The 20,533-nt window shown below is 45.6% G+C and overlaps 1 protein-coding gene across 2 annotated transcripts in view; it reads right to left on the bottom strand.

The window, feature by feature from the left end:
* Positions 1 to 4,485: 4,485 nt before the first annotated feature.
* The window catches only part of nom1 (nucleolar protein with MIF4G domain 1), a 58,550-nt gene continuing 42,502 nt past the window's right edge, over positions 4,486 to 20,533 (bottom strand). Inside the window, exons 8-11 of one of the 2 annotated variants that reach the window (XM_078424844.1) lie at positions 19,002 to 19,134; positions 14,974 to 15,105; positions 7,410 to 7,519; positions 4,486 to 5,329 (exon numbers count right to left, since the gene is read on the bottom strand). In XM_078424844.1, coding sequence (XP_078280970.1) covers positions 5,152 to 5,329; positions 7,410 to 7,519; positions 14,974 to 15,105; positions 19,002 to 19,134 — 553 coding nt within the window. In that variant the 3' untranslated portion in view covers positions 4,486 to 5,151. Of the gene's footprint in view, positions 5,330 to 7,409; positions 7,520 to 8,081; positions 8,205 to 14,973; positions 15,106 to 19,001; positions 19,135 to 20,533 lie in introns of those variants that run through there. The other variant, XM_078424852.1, reaches the window with a different exon arrangement.

Genomic DNA, 20,533 nt, shown 5'->3' with positions numbered 1-20,533 from the left:
AAGATGAGAAACGGGACGTAAACGGGGATTTGAGGAAGAACCTTTTCACCCGGAGAGTGGGTGAAATCTGGAACACACTGCCTGAGGGCATGGTGGCTGCAGGTACTATCCCATCATTTAGGTATTTAGATGAGCACTTGAAATGCCATGTAGCAGAGGAGGCATGTATAAAAGGAGTGAGGTGACAGATGTGGGTTACTTGAAGCAGGTTATTTGAAGTGTCAGAAAAGGATGAGAACGATTATATCTGCAAATGCCATTCCAGGACTTCAAAATAGTGGCACAGAGTTCAAGAGCAACAAAATGGTCGCCATGTGGCGCAGCGGTAGAGTCGCTGCCTGACAGTGCCAGAGACCCAGGTTTGATCCTGACTATGGGTGCTGTCTGTACGGTGTTTGTACCTTTTCTCTGGGACCACGTGGGTTTTCTATGAGTGCTGAGGTTTCCTCCCACAATCGAAAGACATAGAGGTTTGTAGGTTCATTGGCTTCTGTAAATTGTCCCTAGTGTGTAGGACAGTGCTAGTGTATGGGGTGATTGCTGGTTGGCGTGGGTCAAAGGGCCTGTTTCTGCACTATATCTCTAAAGTCTAAAATTCTGGTGAGGCTTTATGAAATACAGATCCAACCATAATATTGTGTCGGAAATCGTAGACGGGCAGAGATTGAGAGATTCTTGATTAGTACAGGTGTTCGGGGTTAAGGGGAGAAGGCAGGAGAATGGGGCTGAGAGAGAAAGATACAAATAGTAATAGATCAACAGTTCCTACCAGCAAAGGATTTTGTTTTGCTTGATATAGCAGACGATTAGGGGTTGGACTGCACTGCCGACTCTGCAGGCGTTCGGATTTGGACCGCATTTTGTGGCCTGGGTCCGGCATTTTTTATGCTGCTGTGGAGTGCCTTGTTAAGGTCAACGGCTCTATGTTGGCCCCCATTCACTTTGGGAGGGGGATAAGCCAGGGACGTCCCATGTCCGGTCAGCTGTATTCCATCTGTGTGGAGCCATTCCTGTGCCTTCTTCGGAGGCTGTTGGCAGGCCTGGCTTTGCCAGGGCAGGGGGTGGAGGTGGTTCTCTTGGCCTACGTCGATGATGTCCTTCTGATGTTCACTAACCTTGTTCACCTGCAGAGGATGCATGCGTGCCAGCAGGTTTTCTCGGTTGCATGCTCCGCCAGGATCGACTGGGGAAAGTGTTCTGGTCTCTTGGTGGATCAGTGGCAGGTGGACTCCCTGCCGGAGAACACAGTTTATGTGTGGGGCACCACGCACCTCCATCTCCTGGGGTATACCCAAGATCTACTGAGGGGGGGCTTGGCTGGCAAACATGCAGGAACTGGAGACGAAAGTCGTCGTCCGGCAAGGGCGCTGGTCAGGCTTCCTTGGTGTGCTCTCACCAGGGTAGAGCATTGGTCATAAACCAGTTGGTGGCCTCTATGATGTGCTACCAGCTGGCCACTCTGGTCCCATCCTCTTTATTTGTCGTCATGATCCAGAGGAAGTTGGTGAACTTCTTCTGGGGAGAGAGGAATCACTGGAGCTCTGCTGGGGTTCTGAGTCTCCCGTTGGAGGAGGGTGGCCAGGCGCTGGTTTGCACCCGTAACCAGGTGGCGGCTCTACAACTCGGGACCCTGCGGAGATATATGTACTCCTGAGTACCCTCCTAAATGGCACGCGCTGGCGATGTACTTTTTCCGCCGGGGCGCTGCCTCCAGGAGGGTACACGGCTCCCAGAAGCTGGCATAAGTCGACGCGTTAGGCGGGAATTGCCTGCCTTTTATCGTGATCTACTTAAAGCCAGGAATTTGGTCACCTTCAGCCAGGGCGCTGCTCCTAGAAACATAGAAAATAGGTGCAGGAGTTGGCCATTCGGCCCTTCGAGCCTGCACCGCCATTCAATATGATCATGGCTGATCATCCAACTCAGTATCCCGTACCTGCCTTCTCTCCATACCCCCTGATCCCTTTAGCCACAAGGGCCACATCTAACTCCCTCTTAAATATAGCCAATGAACTGGCCTCAACTACCTTCTGTGGCAGAGAATTCCACAGATTCACCACTCTCTGAAAAAAAACGTTCTCATCTCGGTCCTAAAAGACTTCCCCCTTATCCTTAAGCTGTGACCCCTTGTTCTGGACTTCCCCAACATCGGGAGCAATCTTCCTGCATCTAGCCTGTCCAACCTCTTAAGAATTTTGTAAGTTTCTATAAGATCCCCCCATAATCTTCTAAATTCCAGCGAGTACAAGCCGAGTCTATCCAGTCTTTCTTCATATGAAAGTCCTGCCATCCCAGGAATCAATCTGGTGAACCTTCTCTGTACTCCCTCTATGGCAAGAATGTCTTTCCTCAGATTAGGAGACCAAAACTGTACGCAATACTCCAGGTGTGGTCTCACCAATGCCCTGTACAACTGCAGCAGAACCTCCCTGCTCCTCTACTCAAATCCCCTCGCTATGAATGTCAACATACCATTCGCTTTCTTCACTGACTGCTGCACCTGCATGCCTACTTTCAATGACTCAAGGGGAGGGGAGTGTTGTGGCTGCGAGGGTGGCCGGTCCTCACCGTCACGGTGGGTATCGAGGAGAGGTGTGTGCGTGGAACGATTCCGACCGAGCTTATCCCCGCTCCATTGGAATTGCTCATAGGACCCACGACCCGGATCCCTTCGCGAGAGCCGGCCCCACGCAACATGAGTCGCCTTTCCGGGATGCCCTGCGTGCCGCAGAGAGGCACGTACTGTACAGGTTGCTTCTGCACTCAACACACCTTCGCCCTCGTTTTCCATCCGCACACGCCCTGGCGGTCCGTGTTACCACTTGACAGCGGGAGCGGTCCCCAGTGGACGTCTCTTTATAAGGGAGTTCTCCCCCATTACATCGGGAACCTGGGGTGAAGAGTGTTGCACAAAGCTGTGGCCTGTAACAGGTACGTGAGCCGGTTCACAGACTCGCCAGGCGCCTGTGGCTTCTGCGACGAGGAAGAGACCATGTTCCATGTGTACATGCAGTGTGAGAGGTTGCAGCTCCTGCTCGATTATCTGAAGGAGCTGCTCCTTAAGTTTTGGCTACATTTTAGCCCCACACTCCTGATATTTGGGCACCCGGTACAGTGGAGGGAGGTTCTCCCTGTCAGTCTGCTCCTGGGCCTGGCCAAGATGGCCATTCGTGGGTCCAGGCAGTGGGTAGTCGACCGCTGCACCGGGGTTGGCTGCCTGCCCTTTTGCCGGGCCTACGTCTGTGCCCACGTGTCCTGGGAGTGGGAACACATGGTGTCCACAGGACTTGAGGCCTTCTGTGAACGCTGGTCGACGCGGGAAGCCGAATGTATTACTGATGAGGATGACGTCATTTTAAAATTGATGACTGTTGCTTTGTAAAATGCCATAAAGGCAGTTTTGATTGTGTTACCCTTTTGTACGTTTGTTTTTGTTTTCTGAATTAAAGTATTTGTAATTTTTAAAAAAAGGGAAGCAGCAGAGGTAGGTTAAACAATAGCATTAAAAAACAAACTGGATATGTGTAAATATACCTTGGAGTGTACCTGGACAGTAAACTGTACTGGTCCAGGAAGGCTGAGGCCCTTTACAAGAAGGGACAGAGCCACCTGTACTTTTTGAGAAGGCTCCAAGGTCTGCAGTAAGATGCTGCAGATGTTCCACCAATCGGTGGTAGCCAGTGCCATTTTCTTCACTGCCGTGAGCTGGGGCAACAGGGCGAAGGCCGCAGATGTCAATAGGTTCAACAAACTCATCAGGAAGGCTGGCTCCGTCCTGGTGGTGGAGTTGGAATCATGGGAGGTGGTCTTGGAGGGGAGGATGCTCCTCAAACTGCAGAGCATCCTGGACAATACAGTTCGCCCTCTCCATGACCCAGTGGCCAACCTGAGGAGCACCTTCAGCAACAGACTAGTTCCACCAAGATGCAGGACAGAAGGAGATCCTTCTTCCCTGTGGCTATCAAACTGTACAACTCCTCCCCCTTCTGTCGTGGGGTAGACTGAGACTGACTCCCCTCCCCTATCTTTCCACATCCCCAACCCTTTCCACTGGTCACTTTAATTTCATGTTTCATATATATTTATGACTGTTGGCAGATCAATTTCCCTACTGGGATAAATAAAGTTCTATCGTATCATATCGGTATAACCGTGCAGGCCAACAGGGAGAAGGATAAGCTGCATTGTTCTTCATTGAGCTGGTACAGACTCGATGAGCCAAACAGCCTTCTCCCATGCTATATATATATAGTTCAGGCAATTGCAGACTAAAGATCACTGATACAATAGCTTTATGTCCCAATAAAGTCAGTAAAATGGTAAACTGATATCAATGCAATATCTTCAGAATCATTCCCATGTACCGTTACCAAATTTACAAATATAAAAGTTTAATTGGAAAGAAACAGTCTGAAATTTATGTTTTTTATAAACATTTCATATCACATTTGTACAGAAAATACCTGCAAAGATATAATTCGTTATAAATCAGAAACTGGACCATGCTGGTGTTCATTCTCAAGTGGACAGCATGGTTGAGGATCAAGTACATAAAATATCGATGGATACAACATATAATTGCAATAATTTCTTTCAAATACAATAGCATGAGCCACTCTTGTTATCTCACAAGGGATGCAGATGGTAATGCTGCGTTCAGTGCCCACAGATTGCAATGCGAATAGGCACAAAAAGCTGGAGTAATTCAGCCGGTCAGCCAGCATCTCTGAAGAAAAGGAATAGGTGACTTTTCGGGTCGAGACCCTTCTTCAGACTGAGAGTCAGGGTAAAGGGAAATGAGAGATATAGACGGTGATATAGAGAGAGAGATATAGAACAAATGAATAGAAGATATGCAAAAAAGTAACAATGATCAAGGAATGGTGGAGCCCACAATGGCCCATTGTTACTGGTCCAGTGACCAAGTAGCTGGAAGACTGTTCTTCAAGGGCCGAAATCTGCCATCTTTGCCCTTGACTGCAGACCAACCAATAGGGTTAATTTTTAACTGTTGCACATAATAGCCAAGGGATTAGGGATGAGTAATAAATGCCAGCCTGGTCACAGACAGGCACCTCTTATGATGTAAAAGATATGCAAAAGGTGTTCCATTTCATGTTGGAAAAAGGTCTTCGATGGTGTTTAACATTATTAAAATTTTAGTCTTGTATCTTTGGTTTGCAAAGCCTTTTCAGCAATGCCTATGCGTTCTTTGAGCAAATTGACTTGTTCTGACGAGCCCAGGCTGGTGGCATTCTTCAACAGGAAATGGGAAATGAAGAGATTCAGACCTTCCCGCAACATTGCCAGAGCTGGAATTCCAGAGATCCTACAAGAGCAGAATATAAAGGATGTTTGAAGAAGAAAGATTCAGTTTGCATTAATGCTTATAATATTGGAGCATGTTGTTATTTGTTATTATGCATTTGCACATTGAGATGCAAATTTAAAAATCAGAGTGGAATTCATTGCCACAGAGGGCTGTGAAGGCCAGCCATGTCAATGAATATTTCAAAAGCAGAGTTTGAGAGATTCTTCATTAGTACGGGTGTCAGGGATTATGGGGAGAAAGGGGATTAGAGGGAAAGGTAGATCAGCCACAATGGAATGGTGGATTAGATTTGATAGGCTGAATGGCCTAATTCTACTCCTTTAATTTATACAAATGGTGAAGCTAAATACTGTACTGTTGGAACTTCATAATTTTTAAATAGGAAATATTAGTCCAATGTAAATATTTGAAATAATGTGGCAAATCCTCTGTTGAAATCCAACTTCTGAACACAAATTGTATAATAGTATCTGGCCAAGCAAATCACCACTAATGAGGTTTCAATACTGCCTGAATCAGAGAGATACTGCACAGGAACAGACCCTTGGCCGACAGGATGAGGTGATAGGATTGTATAATAACCACTTTTAAGAGACATTTAGAAAGGCACTTAGATAAGCAAGACCCAGGAAGATATGGACCCAATATGGGCAAATGGCATCAATGTAGATGGACACAAAGTCAGCATTGATAATTTGGGCCGATAGGACCTATTTCTGTGCTGTACAATTCTACGAGGGCGGCACACCTTACCACCAGGTGCTAAACCATAAGGATTTCTGAATGATTAGATAGTGGATTATTGGAGTGGATTAATCGAGTCTTAGCAGTATTTCAGTTCAAATTTTACTTACCAGGTTCATGGATAGGAAAGGTTTAAAGGGATAGGGTTTAAATGCGGACAGGCAGGACTCGTGTGGATGGGGTATCTTGGTCAGAATGGGCAAGTTCAGCTGAAGGGCCTGCTTCCATGCTGTATGACTCCATACATTTTGACCGATGAGTCAATGCCAACCCAGTAACTACCCTGATGAGTTGGAAGCAAGAGAGAGTCAAACCCTGGCAAGTCTGAAGGGAGGGTGACAAACGTTACCCATTGTGCCATATCCTGAACTATTGGGATTTCACAATGGTCGGATAGTGGATTATTGGGAGTTTTAATGTTGATTTAGTTAGATTTCAGCTCAAAAATACTTACCATCGTCAATGATTGAGATGAATTATATACACTGAAGACAAATGACAATGATACAAGTTCATAAATCATAGGAGCAGAAGTAGGTCATTCAGCCCATCGAGTCTGATCTCTTTCTCTCTCAATATCATTCTCCTGCCTTTGCTCCACAACCCTTGACACCCTTACCAATCAAGTATCTGTTAATTTCTGCCTTAAAAATACCCAATGACAGCCTCCACAGCTGTCTGTGACAATGAATTCCACAGATTCACCCTCTCTGACTAAAGAAATTCCTCCTCATCCCCTTTCTAAACGTACGTCCTATTCTGAGGCTATGGCCTCTGGTTCTAGACTCTCCACCAGTGGAAACTTCCTCTGCACATCCACTCTATACAGGCCTTTCACTATCCCGTATACCTCACACTTCCAAGAAACTATATTGAGCAGGCAGAATCATTTTGTATGAAGCCTTCTTCAGACATTAGTTTAATTGACCTGGATCATTATCGCTACCAGATGTGGATGTAATCTGAATCAGTAATGAAAATGGGCAAAATAAGTTTGATACAATGCTGCACTGGGCAACAGCACTATCGTAAACACAGATCAATCCTGTTTAAATTATCCTGGATGTTATAAGGCAGAATCCTGTGCAACTAGGCCTCTCAAGCAAACAATTTAAAGAATTGTACAAACTCAATGAATCGATCATTAATTGTCATTTTCTCAAAAGCCAAGCATTAATACAAAAAAGTTAAAAGTGCTGAAATGAGCAATGACACATTGAATTATTTACATGAAATAGATGAAAGAAGCAGACTATTTTAAAATAAACTTACACGGTTGAACACTTGTGGAATTAAATATTATTTGTGCTAAAATACATTTGTAAGAAGTTACCTTTGAAATATCATTACTATTTCTTCAGGTTCAGTATCCATTAGTAGTTTATGGAGAACTTGTCTCAGGAGCTTGACTTTCGGTTTATCCAGTTCACTGAACTCAATCACCTGCAACATCAAAACATAGGTAATTGATATATATATATATATATATATATATATATAGAGAGAGAGAGAGAGAGAGAGAGAGAAAGCAGAGTTATTAAGCCGATCAAGCCAGTTTCGTCATTTAATTCGATCAAGTTTAATTTGTATCACTATTTCCGACAATAGTCAACAAAAATGTAAAGATGAGGACTTTGAAAGTATCTATAACTACAACTTTTTGACTCCAAGCGTTCCATATTTACAAAATTTATCTTCCAGAGTCCTGCTTCTGATATTCAGTCAACCAGTTCAGCTTCAATTTTAAAGTTGCTCTGCCTGAACCATCCCAGCGCCCATTCCCTAAAATCTATAAACTAAAACTCTTGTTTGTTCCTAAACAACAGCCAAAACAGTCCACGATAGCACGACAATTTTAGGCCCGCCTTACCATCATCCTGTGGTGCTATGGATGAAGTTTCATTCAAATTGGTGTAATATTTTTAAAGGTATTCACATTTTAAAGTTTAAAAAATCACGCATGCACAGTTGGGGCCCCATTGATCTGGCACTTACGTAAGATGCCCGCCACATCCGTGGGTGCGCAGAACAAACGCTTCCACGTCTGCACAGTTGTCAAGTCAAGTCAAGTCAAATTTATTTGTCACATACACATACACGATGTGCAGTGAAATGAAAGTGGCAATGCCTGCGGGTTGTGCACAAAAAAGAATTACAGTTACAGCATATAAATAAAGTTAATAAGTTACTGTTAGTGTCGACAAAAATTTAGTCTCTGGGGTTATAAAAGTTGACAATCCTGATGGCCTGTGGGAAGAAGCTCCGTCTCATCCGCTCCGTTTTCGCAGCGTGACAGCGGAGGCGTTTGCCTGATCGTAGCATCTGGAACAGTCCGTTACTGGGGTGGCAGGGGTCCCTCATGATCTTGCTTGCTCTGGATCTGCACCTCCTGATGTATAGGTCCTGCAGGGGGATGAGTGTAGTTCCCATGGTGCGTTCTGCCGAACGCACTACTCTCTGAAGGGCCATCCTGTCCTGGGCAGAGCTGTTCCCAAACCAGACTGTAACGTTGCCAGACAGGATGCTCTCTACAGCCCCAGAGTAGAAGCAATGAAGGATCCTCAGAGACACTCTGAATTTCCTCAATTGTCTAAGGTGGTAAAGGCGCTGCTTAGCCTTATCCACCAGTGCAGCAATGTGCGTTGCCCACGTCAGATCCTCTGTGATGCGGACTCCCAAGTATTTAAAACTGCTCATCCTATCCACAGTATACCCATCTATCTCCAGTGGCGTGTACGTCCTTGGATGTTTAGCCCTTCTGAAGTCCACAATCAGCTCCTTTGTTTTAGTGACATTCAAGAGGAGGCTATTGTCCTGACACCAGAGTGCCAGATCAGCCACCTCCTCCCGGTAGGCCTTCTCATCGTTGTTGGAGATCCAGCCCACCACCACAGTGTCATCAGCAAACTTGATGATGGAGTTTGAGCTGAACCTGGCCCCACAGTTATGTGTGTACAGGGAATACAGTAGGGGCTAAGGACGCAGCCCTGGGGGGATTCTATGTTCAGGGTGAGGGAGCTAGATGTGTGTTCCCCCATCCTGACCACTTGGGGCCTGGCAGTGAGAAAGTCCAGGACCCAGGCACACAGAGGGGTGCTAAGCCCCGGTTCCAGCAGCTTCTCAACCAGTCTGCTGGGGATTATTGTGTTGAATGCTGAACTAAAGTCAATGAACAGCATCCTCACATAGCCCCCTGGCTGTCCAGATGAGAGAGAGCGGTGTGTAGAACCTGGGAGACCGCATCATCCGTGGACCTGTTCGGACGGTATGCGAACTGTAGTGGGTCCATGTTGCGAGGAAGGAGGGCGCAGATGTGCTTCTTGACTAGCCTCTCAAAGCGTTTCATGACAACCGAGGTGAGGGCCACCGGTCGGTAGTCATTTAAACACGCTGGAGAGGCATTCTTTGGCACCGGTACAATGATGGATCTTTTGAAGCATGCAGGGACCACGGACTTTGCCAAGGAGAGGTTGAATATTGTGGTGAGCACTGGAACAAGCTGAGTAGCACAAGACTTTAGTACTCGCCCAGATATACCATCTGGGCCTCCAGCTTTCCTCGTGTTCACACGCATCAGAGCCCACCTCACCTCATGCTCAGACACCGAGAATGTGTGCACATCCCCGGGGGTGGATCCCCCTCCAGCCTCGCTAGCCTCGGTGCTGTTTTTAGACGGCGAGCTGGTGGTGTTACCCGTCTCAAACCGTGCATAAAAAGAGTTCAGGTCATCAGCTAAGGAGGAGCCGGCACTTCCGGTTGAGGGGGTGCTGGACCTGTAGCTAGTTATAGTCCGTAGCCCCTGCCAAAGGCGCCTGGTGTCCTGCTGCTCCATCTGTGACTCCATCTTGTCTCGGTACCACCTTTTTGCATCCTTCACTGCCCTTCGCAGTCGGTAGGACTCTCCCTTGTAGTGGTCCATGTTGCCGGATGCCAGGCCGGAGTTGTAAGCAGCGGTGCGAGCATTCAAGGCCACGCGAATAGACCTGTCCACCCAGGGTTTTTGGTTAGGGAAGATACTGACCCTTACCGTGGGGATGATGGTATCGGCTATTGTGGCAATGAAGTCCGTAACCGCTTCCGCAAACTCATTTACGTCTCTGGAACTTGCTTGGAACATGTTCCAGTCGATTTCGCTCAGTGCATCTTGCAGCATGGCCTCTGAATGGTCATCCCACCGCTTTACATCCGTCGTCACTGTCGCTTCCCGTACTATCTGTTGTTTGTACTCCGGCAGCAGGAAAATGGCAGCGTGGTCAGATTTTCCAAAAGGAGGGAGAGAAACGGCCTTGTAGCCTTTCCTGAACGGCGTGTAGCAGTGGTCCAAAGTTCTTTCCCCCCTGGTGACACACGTGATGTGTTGGTAGAAGTTGGGCATGACCTTTTTGAGATTTCCCCTATTGAAGTCTCCAGCCACCAGCACAGCCGCATCAGAGTTCTTGTTTTGGTGTTGACACAACACCTCAGGTTCGTGGTTGGGGCCCCGTTGATCTCGGGTACGAGCAGGGCTCAGCCGCCTGTCCCTTGGGGGCAGGTTTGTCGGCTCCGTAGCGCTGGAGAGTCAGGCCTGGTGCTGGGGGAAGCAGCCAGAGCCTGGGCATGACCGGGTAACCACGAACCTGAGGTGGGCCAAGGGGAAAGGCAGCAGCAGCAGCGATGAGGCCGGGCGTTGGTGGAGGTGGAGGCCGAGGCCTGGCGCTGGGCCTGCCCTCTGCTCCCCTGTCCCCCCTTCTCTCCACGGCCGGAGGGAGAGGGGGGGAGGGAGGGGGTGCTGCACCAATGTAGGAGACGTTTGGGCCCAACGGGTCCACTTGGTCTAGTATTGTTTTGTGAGATCAAAGGAAATAGATCGATGATTGCTCTGTGATGGAATAAAGTGTGGTCTAGCGGTGCAGATAATTGGAAATGTTAGAGCAGTGGTAAGTATACTCTAAAGATGGACACAAAAAGCTGGAGTAACTCAACGGGTCAGGCAGCATCCATGGAGAAAGGGAATAGGGGACGTTTTAAGTCCAAACCCTTCATTTTCCTTTTTCAGTCTGAAGAAGGGTTTCGACCCGAAATGTCAGCTATCCCTTTTCTCCAGAGATGGTGCCTGACCCGTGAGTGACCCCAGCATTTTGTGTTTATCTTCGATGTAAACCAGCATCTGCAGTTCCTTCCGACACTGGTTTGCTCTAATGTGTGATTATTCTTAGCTCCAGTTTCAATGTAATCATCTTAAACAGCATAAACAGTTTATTTATCTTTTTTTTTAAGCATCCTTCTTAGGTAATACATACTCCATTTGGAACTATGGCCAGAAGTGTGTTCTGATAAGAACTGCATTAAAATTTTTTTTGGGATAGAACTGTTTTAAAGTTCATTTGTAATTTGTCATCTTCCTTTGATGTTTAAACAGCTGCAAAGTAATTATTTAATCAATCTGCTTCTAATCATCGCCATCAGTGTTTAATGGAACATTGAAAGCAGACAGCAAGGAAACTCTTTGTCCCAACTTGTACATGCTGACCAAGATGCCCCATCTAAACTTATTCCATTTGCCCCATATCCCTCTAAATCTTTGCTATCAATGTGCCTGTTCAAGTGTTTTTAAATGTTATATAGTACCTGCCTCAACTATCTTCTCTCGCAGCGTGATCTATATACCCACCACCTTCTGTGTGGAAAAAGTTGAACCTCAGGTTAGTATTTAATCTCTCCCCTTCAATATTAAACCGATTTCCTCGTTTTTTTTATTCCCCTACTCTGGGTAAAAGACTGTGCATTCACTCTATCTACCCCCCTCATGATTTGATATGCCTCTACGAGATTACTCCTCGGCCTCCTCTGCTCCAAGGAATAAAGTCCTAGCCAACCCAATCTTTCCCTGTAGCTCAGGCCCTCCATGCCTAGCAACATCCTTGTAAGATTTCTTTGCACTCTGACCAGCTCAATTACATCCTTCGTATAGCAGGGTTAAAAAAATGGAACATTATACTCCGGTTTTGTCCCACACTCCAAAGATGTACAGGTTTGTAGGCTAATTGGCTTGGGTAAAATTGTATATTGTCCCTAAAGTGGAGGACAGTGGCACCTTGCGGGGATCGCTGGTCGGCGCGGGCTCGTGGGCCGAAAGGCCTGTTTCCGCAATGTACCTCTAAACTAAATTAAACTACTCCAAATGTGCACTGTGGCTCACCAAAGATTTTCTGGACACAAAGAAATGACCTCGGCTCTTCCAGTTCACCATCGGCCAGGCGGATGCTTGACCAAAAAAAATGATTGCTAGCAAAGCCAGCAGGTCTAATTGTGCTCGAGAAAGTGCCAGTGAATCACCTTTATGAAATACAGGATGACGAAGACCCCATTTCTGTGCTGTATCTCTAAAGTCTAAATATGTTTGTCTTGTTTTTGGATGAGATCTTTTTCTCAGTTGGTCAAAGGCCGCACTGCTGTATCAAAGACAACAATTAATTATATCAGTGATGTCTGGACTTTGTTAAGAGGATATTAATTATATTTGGGAATACTGCCCATTATCACTCAACAAAATGATGAGTAATTCCTTGTTAGAGGTAATCAAGTGAGCATTATTTATTATTGAATTCAAAGATTAGGTTTACAGGGTTTCATGCTTGAGTGCATTAGAAACATACAGAACAGTGAAAGGCTTGGATAGAGTGCATGTGGAGAGGATGTTTCCACTAGTGGGAGAATCTAGGACTAGAGGTCATAGCTGCAGAATTAAAGGACGTTCTTTTAGGAAGGAGATGAGGAGAAATTTCTTTAGTCAGAGGGTGGTGAACCTGTGGAATTCTTTGTCACAGAAGGCTGTTGGGAAGGTGGAGAGTCAATGTTTTGTAGTGGACATGGGGAAGTGCCTGGACTGCCGCCACAGAGACCGTCACCATGTACCTGAGACCCAGGTGAGTGCGTGGATAGAGGCTGGTGGGAAGTCGCCGCACTGTGAATGGGGCCGCAGCCAGCGATCCAAAATCTCCAGGGTGGGGGCTCTGGGTTTGGGTTAAGGTTAGGTGGGATGTGAATAGCTGGTGGCAAAGGAAGGGGAGGGGGAGCAGATGAGGGAAGGGAGTGCTTTTAGGGATGAGGAAGGGAAGAGAGGGTGTCGAGGGAGGGGAGTGGGGGAGTAGATGGTAAAGAAAGGAAGTAGGACGGAGGGGGTGAGGAAGGGAGCAGACGAGAGAAGGAATGGCGTTTAGGGATGAGGGAAGGATTTTGGGACGAGGTAAGGAAAGAGAGAGGATGAAGTTAGGGAGGGGAGTGGGGGAGTAGTTGGAAGGAAGGAAGTGGGGATGAGAGAAGGGATGGGCTGAGGAAAGGGAGAGGGCAGTGGAGGGAGAAGGTGAGGGTAGAGAAGGACGTGAGAGGTGAGGGGAGAGGATGTGAGGGGAAGAAAGACATAAGGAGAAGGATGGGCAGTGGGCCTGCAGATGAGATGAAGGACAGACCATCTTTCACCATGCCTGGTAGCTGCTGTTTGGCTGTTCACCGCCCAGCCAGCCCATTGTGGGTAAAACATAAGCACTGTGGGAAGACTACGGCAGGGGAACAGAATTAGGCCATTTAGCCCATCAAGTCTACTTTGCCATTCAGCCATGGCTGATCTATTTTCTCTCTCAACCACATTCTATTGTCTTCTTTCTCCCTGTAACCTAATCAAGGCCTATCAATCTGTGCCTTAAAAATACCCAATGCCTTGGTTTCCACCGCTGTCTGTTTCAATGAGTTTCACAGATTCACCAGCCATTCCTCCTCATCTCCATTTTGAATGTATGACCTTTTATTCTGATGCTGTGACCTCCAGTCCTAGACTCTCCTATTACTGGAAACATTATTTCCACATCCACTCTCTTTAGGCCTTAGTTACCAATCATAAAAGTAATGCTTGCTAGGCAATCTTCTTCACAAGAAACAAAATACGTAAAGTGAAACACATTATAGTTATAGCAGAGACTGAGACACATGAGAGCAGGTTGAAAAAACGAAGGCAACGAATGCTGTGGGAGCGCGTGCGCGTGCACAACTAATCCGGCCCGCATTAAGTCACATTTTGCCCATTCCGGCCCGTGACCTAAAGTGAGTTTGACACTCCTGCTCTAAACCTTTTCTACCTATGTACCGACTCAAGTATCTTCTCAAAGCCCTTATCGTGCCTGCCTCCACTATCTTCTCTGGCACCACCTTCCATGTATCTCCAACCCAGAGTGAAAAGGGTGCCTATTAAATCTTTCCCCTCTCACCCCTCAGGGCAGCATAGTGACACAGCAGTCGAGTTGCTGCCTTACAGCGCTTGCAATGCCGGAGACACGGGTTCGATCCTGACTACGGGCTCTGTCTGTTCGCCCCGTGACCGTGTGGGTTTTCTCCGAGATCTTCGGTTTCCTCCCACACTCCAAAGACGAACAGGTTTGTAGGCTAATTGGCTTGGTTTACGGGTAAATTGTCCTTAGTGTGTGTAGGATAGTGTTAGTGCTCAGGGATCGTTGGTCTCAGGGTGCGGACTCGGTGGGCCGAAGGGCCCGTTTCCACGTTGTATCTCTAAACTAAACTTAAACCTACATCCGGTGGTTCTTGATTTCCCTACTCTGGGTAAAAGTATTCACTTTGTCTATTTCTGCGCAAACTTAGCTCGTATTTTTCCATAAAGAAAGATAAGCAAGATTTGCATTGGGCTTGAATTTTCTAGAATGCTAGGTTTGCAAGTTTACATAAGGTATTTATGTTAAGATCTCTCGAACACTCCAAGAGGTATGTTTTTTTGTTTCTGGCACCAAATGTTGAACATAGCTAGCAGAATTGTACCACAAGAGCTCGCAGAGAAACACCAAAATAAAGTGTCTTGCACAATAATCAATTATACTTGTACTGGAACAAATTCATATTTATCATGCATTCACCTTAAAGATGGATAGGGACAGCACTTTCCTACCGAGAAGGTGAACAAGAAGATGAACCAAGTTTGCGATTGACACATTAGACAAGCTGTTCAATTCTCGGAAACGATCCCACAAGCTGAACTGGCATGTCATCTGTTTAGGGTCAAGGATTAAAAAGAAAAATATTAAAAATATCCACAAATAGGTAATAAACATAAACAACTTTATTATTCAACAAAATGGCGAGCACAGGACTCCTGATGCGAGATTTTAGGTTCTTAATGCAGTTGTCTCCACCCACTCTCTCATTCTCAAATGAGAAGGTAATAGAGTATTTTAAATTTGTAATTAAAAACAAAATTAACCACACATTTCATTCCAGCACGAGTTTCAGAGCAAAGGAGGTGAATTATCACCATCCAGGCTTTTACATTGTTTATCACATTCATCCTTACTCCTGTTTTAGAAACAGCATCGTAAATTTCTGATGCTATCAAAACAGTAATTAAGAGTTTGCAACAGGTTATTCTGAAAACATCACCCAAATGGAAAGGATGAAACATTTGATTCCATTGCAATACATTTTAAATTTTTTGTAATGTAAGCAAATTTGAATCCACGACTAGCTAAAATGAAGACAAAAGTGATGGTAGAAAGTCAAGACCCTGCATTTGGACTGAGAGTGTAAAGGTGAAATGGCCAGTATAAAGTGAGGCAGGGACTGGCAAGGCATAAGTGGATCCTGGTGAGGAGGGGTTGATGGGCAGATGGAGCCAGGAGAGGGAAGGAAGGATGGACGATAGTGATAGAGGCTGTGAGATGATTAGTGGAGATAAGATGAAAATAGATCAGGCCAAGTCAATGGATATTTTTAAGGCAGAGATTGACAGTTTCTTGATTAGTTACAGGTGCCAGAGATTATGGGGAGAAGGCAGGAGAATGGGGATTGGAGGGAATGATAGATCTGCCATGATTGAATGGCAGAGTAGACTTGATGGGCCAAATGGCCTAATTCTGCTCCCATAACATATGAACCTATGAGATAACAAAGTCTGCAGATTATAGAATCTTATAAGAAAGGACGATGATGAATGAAACCAGATAAAGGAGGAATGCTGAGCAGATGGGAACAGTGGGACATGGACTGGGGGTGGGTAGATAGGAAGATGGAACCAGTGGGGAAGGGAAAATAAACTAGTTAAAAGGGGAACGGGGGTAGTTTGGAAAGAAAGGGCAGAAAGTTGCAAGAGGACCTGGGTGGATCTGAAGGAAAGAGAAATGAACAAAGGGGGTGTGGGTTTACCTAATTGGAGAATTTAATTTTCATGTTGTGGGTATGCAGACTACCTAGGCAGAATGAGGTGTTGTTCCTCCAGTTTGTGTTTGGCCTCACTCTGCTAGTGGAGGAGGCAGAGGACAGATAGGTTTGGGTGGAAAAGGGTAGGAAAGATTACTTGCATCTTGGACCTCAAGATGGTCATTGTGGACAAAGTACAGATGCTCAGCAAAGCAGTTGCCCAGTTTGTGTCTGTCTCGCCAACGGAGGGGCCACATGAAGATACTGAATACAATAAATAAGGTTTGAGGATGTGCACAGATATCTCAGTCTTCCCTGGAAGGTTCCTGGATAGTGGTGAGGGAGAAGATATAGGGCAAAGTGTTGCATCTCGTACTATTGCAGAAGATAGCGCCTGGACATGGGAAGGGATGGGCTGGAGGGATGAATAAACGAGGGTGTCATGGAGTGACTGTTCCTGGGATTGCAGGTTGCTGAATGATGATGTGCTGGATGCGTAGGATGAAAGGTGAGAACCAAAGAAACTATACCTGCGTTTTGTCAGGGAGGGCAGAAGTGCAGGAAATGAAAGAGATGTGGGTGAAGGCTCCATTAATCGCAGTAAAGGACAAAACAAGTCGTCCTACTTTTCTTCAAGTAGTGGAAAAGTGGAACAGATGCAATGGAGACAGAGAAACTGTGATAAATAGATGGCATCTCTACAATAGACAGGGGTAGAGGGGGTGTATTCAAGGCAGATGAGGGAGTCAGTGGGTTTATAGCAAATATCAGTGGATAGTTTGTCTCCTGTAAAGGATGCAGAATTATTCAGAAGGGAGTCAGAGGCACCATAAATAGTCCAAGTAAATTTGAAGTTGGGGGAAAGTCTGTAGCAAAGTGGATAACATTATGAGTTCTGCACAGACAAAGTGTGGTGTGGTGCCAAGGTTTGCACCAAGGACTGTTCCATGCAGCCAACAAAATTAGTCAACATAGCTGTGGGAGTCAGTGGGTTCATCATAAATGTTAGTGGAAAGTTTGTCTCCTGAAATGGAGACACAAATATTCAGAAAGGAGATAGCAGTGTAGCTGGGTACCAGGCGAGGCCATAGCCACATGCATGGGCTCGAGCTTAACATGTGTGGACAATTTTGCTGATGAGTATTATCCCCAGCAGAGATTGATGTAGAGACAAGAAAATACAAAAACTATTATAGAAACAAAGAACTGCAGATGCAGGTAAAAAAAAAAGATACAGAGTGCTGGAGTAACTTAGCGGGTCAGGCAGCATCTCTGGAGAACATGAAGAGGTGACATTTTGGATCAGGACAGCCTAACGATGGGTCCCGACCTGAAACGTTACCCATCCGTGTTCTTCAGAAATGCTACTGGACCTACTGAGTTACTCCAGCACTTTGTCTGTTTTTAAAACAGACATCTATTTAAGTCAACATCACATTGTGAAAATCCATCAGCTGACTAAGTTATTGGAGGAAATGTTGAATGGCATTTTTTACAACACTACAAAACATCATTATCTTGATATGCTAAATGGAGGTAAAATGTAATCTAACTGGTGGTGCATAATGTAACCTGTATATAATGGAAGAATATTTTTGCTGACACCTCTCAAACTGTTGATCTGGGAGCATTTGCTTCTCAAGGCCAGCTTTAAGCACAGAGATTAATGCTCACAGAAACAAAACAAATATTGTGTTTATCTTAAACGGAAGAATCTCGTCAGGTAAGTGCATTCTAATTCATTTGTAAACTTGTCCAGCTGAATGAACAGACGCAATCCTCTAATTTATGTATTGGAAAGAAACAAAACATAAAATATAGTACAAAGAAGCATCAATTGGCATCTTGGATTACCTGGCCACAATATCAAGATGAACAAAGAATGGTACTCGTCATCTTTAAAACTACCAATTTTTGTACCGATATCTATAATGATTTATTTGTTAAATAATTTTTGAAATAATTCCAGCCCATTTCTGAAGTGGTTCCCTATTTATTACTGAGAGATATCAGTTTCATACGTACAAAACCACAAGGTGAAACAAATACTATTTCACTTGCTCAGTAATTTTTAAATAGCACTTTCCAAATCCAGGCTCTCAGAAAGGTATTCAGTGTGTGTGTGAGAAAGCGACTGTAAAGAGGATGAAAGAAGGCTACAAAGGGATAGAGATGGTTAAGTTAATGGCAAACCAATCCATTTCCCATCTTTGGGATGAGAGAAGCATCAAGAGCACCCAGAGGTAACCTATATTGTTGCAGGAAGAATTTGCAAACTTCAGTCAACATGGGAGTCAGGATTGAGCTGTGAGGCAGCAGCTCTATTACCAGTGTCCCCCAGGTGTTAGAAAATTCAAATCTTGAGTACTGTCTCTCTTTGTACCCTTTATCCTGTATCTGTACACTGTAGACAGCTTAATTGTAATCATGTGCAGTCTTTCGTTGGCTAGGTAGCACGCAACAAAAAGCTTTTCACTGTACCTTGGTACACGTGACAATAATAAATTAAACACACAAAACACATTCTTGCCAAGCCAAGGAGTTTCTCAGCCCTTGTTTAATATTCATGTGTGTAAGTTACTTGATTGTCAGAAGCACAAACCTTCTAATGCTTTACACAGATGATTCCAAATTTTTAAATATAGGCAGACTTAAATCTTCTAATTTCGTTAACACTATTGGCAAAAAGTGTTAAAAATAATTAAAATCCATTAGATTTTGAAATGTCAAAACAGTGCAAACCCAGTATTACCTGAAATCTTCGTTCATATTCACAGAATTTTTCCACTAAAAATGCATAAAAAGGATTAAAAGTCTTTTCTTGCAGGCAACAGTGAACAAGGACATGAATAATCTCCCTTTCCTGTTGGTCTTTCAGCCCAAGCCTGTAAGAATAATGGTTAAACATAAAGTTTGAAAAATGTTTAACACATTATGAATTTTAAATATCTTTTAGAGTGGTATTGAAGCATTAAATGGCTGTGCTGGATAATATAAACTTAATCATATATAAAGTACATTGTTAACAATTTAGTGACATCAGATGACCAGAAAAATGATTACAATTAACCAATGAATAATATTTGGTTTCTAATATATCCTTACATTCCAATGTTCAGAAATGGTGATACATCAAAAAATAATTGATTTTGGAAATTCAGAGTGATCTTTGTGTGAAGAAATTCTCCAAAGGCTGATTAAAAAATGCTTTGAAGTGAATTCATTCTTGTGCTTGTTCAAGGAAAGGCAGGTTAATGCTGAAGAATATCATTTTTCTAATGCTCAATGTTAATCAACGACCTCATGTTGAGAAGTGGAATGAAGCTGAAGCAGAGAGATAAGTCCCATGGATTACATAACATTCCAATTAAAAAATAACCCCTGCTGCATCAATGGGCCGTCATTATTTAGTATTCAATGACAACACAGGCTGAATAAGGTGTACAGTGTAGCGCGTCAATAAAGGCAAGGAGCCAGGTATTTCGGGAAGGTATATTTATTGTATCGTGGGTCTCAGACGGGTCTAGTCTGCCGGAATGGCTTGGCGCCAAAACCTTGTCCTTATATACCTGAGTCCAGGACCGCCTCCCGGGACTGGTCCATTCCCGTGCCGAGGGGTCGGTAGTAGTATGGCCCGACCCTTGGGAGCCGCCACAGTACCCCCCCCAGATCCGGAGGCACGAAACGCACTGGTGGTCGCACAACCCGACCGGACCGCGTACGGTAATCGGTCGACAGAGGGGCCGGCGGAGGCACAGTTGGAGGGACAGGCGGTGGGACCCGCAAAGGGGGGCGACCTCGTGGCCGAGGCTGGGCCACCCGCACCGGTTGGTCGATGTCTAAGTGGGCCGGCTTCAGGCGGTCAATTGACACGGCCTCCGGCCGGCCCCCCATGTCCAAAACAAAGGTTGTCTGTCCGTGCTCCAGCACCCGGTACGGGCCTTCATACGGCCTCTGGAGTGGCGCCTTGTGGGCGTCACGGCGCAGGAACACAAAGGCGCAGTCCTGGAGGGCCGATGGCACGTAAGGGCGGAATGTCCCATGGCGGGACGTCGGCACGGGTGCGAGCTTGCCAACTCGCTCTCGGAGGCGATGTATGGTGGATGAGGGCGGTTCCTCTCGCCCCGGCAACGAGGGCACGAACTCCCCGGGCACCGTGAGCGGAGACCCGTAGACGAGCTCCGCTGAGGATGAAGCCAGGTCTTCCTTGGGGGCAGTCCGGATGCCCAGCAAAACCCATGGTAGCTCGTCCATCCAGTCGGGGCCGGCGAGTCGCGCCTTCAG

This window comes from Rhinoraja longicauda, chromosome 2 (assembly GCF_053455715.1).
Source record: "Rhinoraja longicauda isolate Sanriku21f chromosome 2, sRhiLon1.1, whole genome shotgun sequence".
Classification (NCBI taxonomy): domain Eukaryota; kingdom Metazoa; phylum Chordata; class Chondrichthyes; order Rajiformes; family Arhynchobatidae; genus Rhinoraja; species Rhinoraja longicauda.
This window is presented reverse-complemented; position numbering and strand designations above follow the sequence as displayed.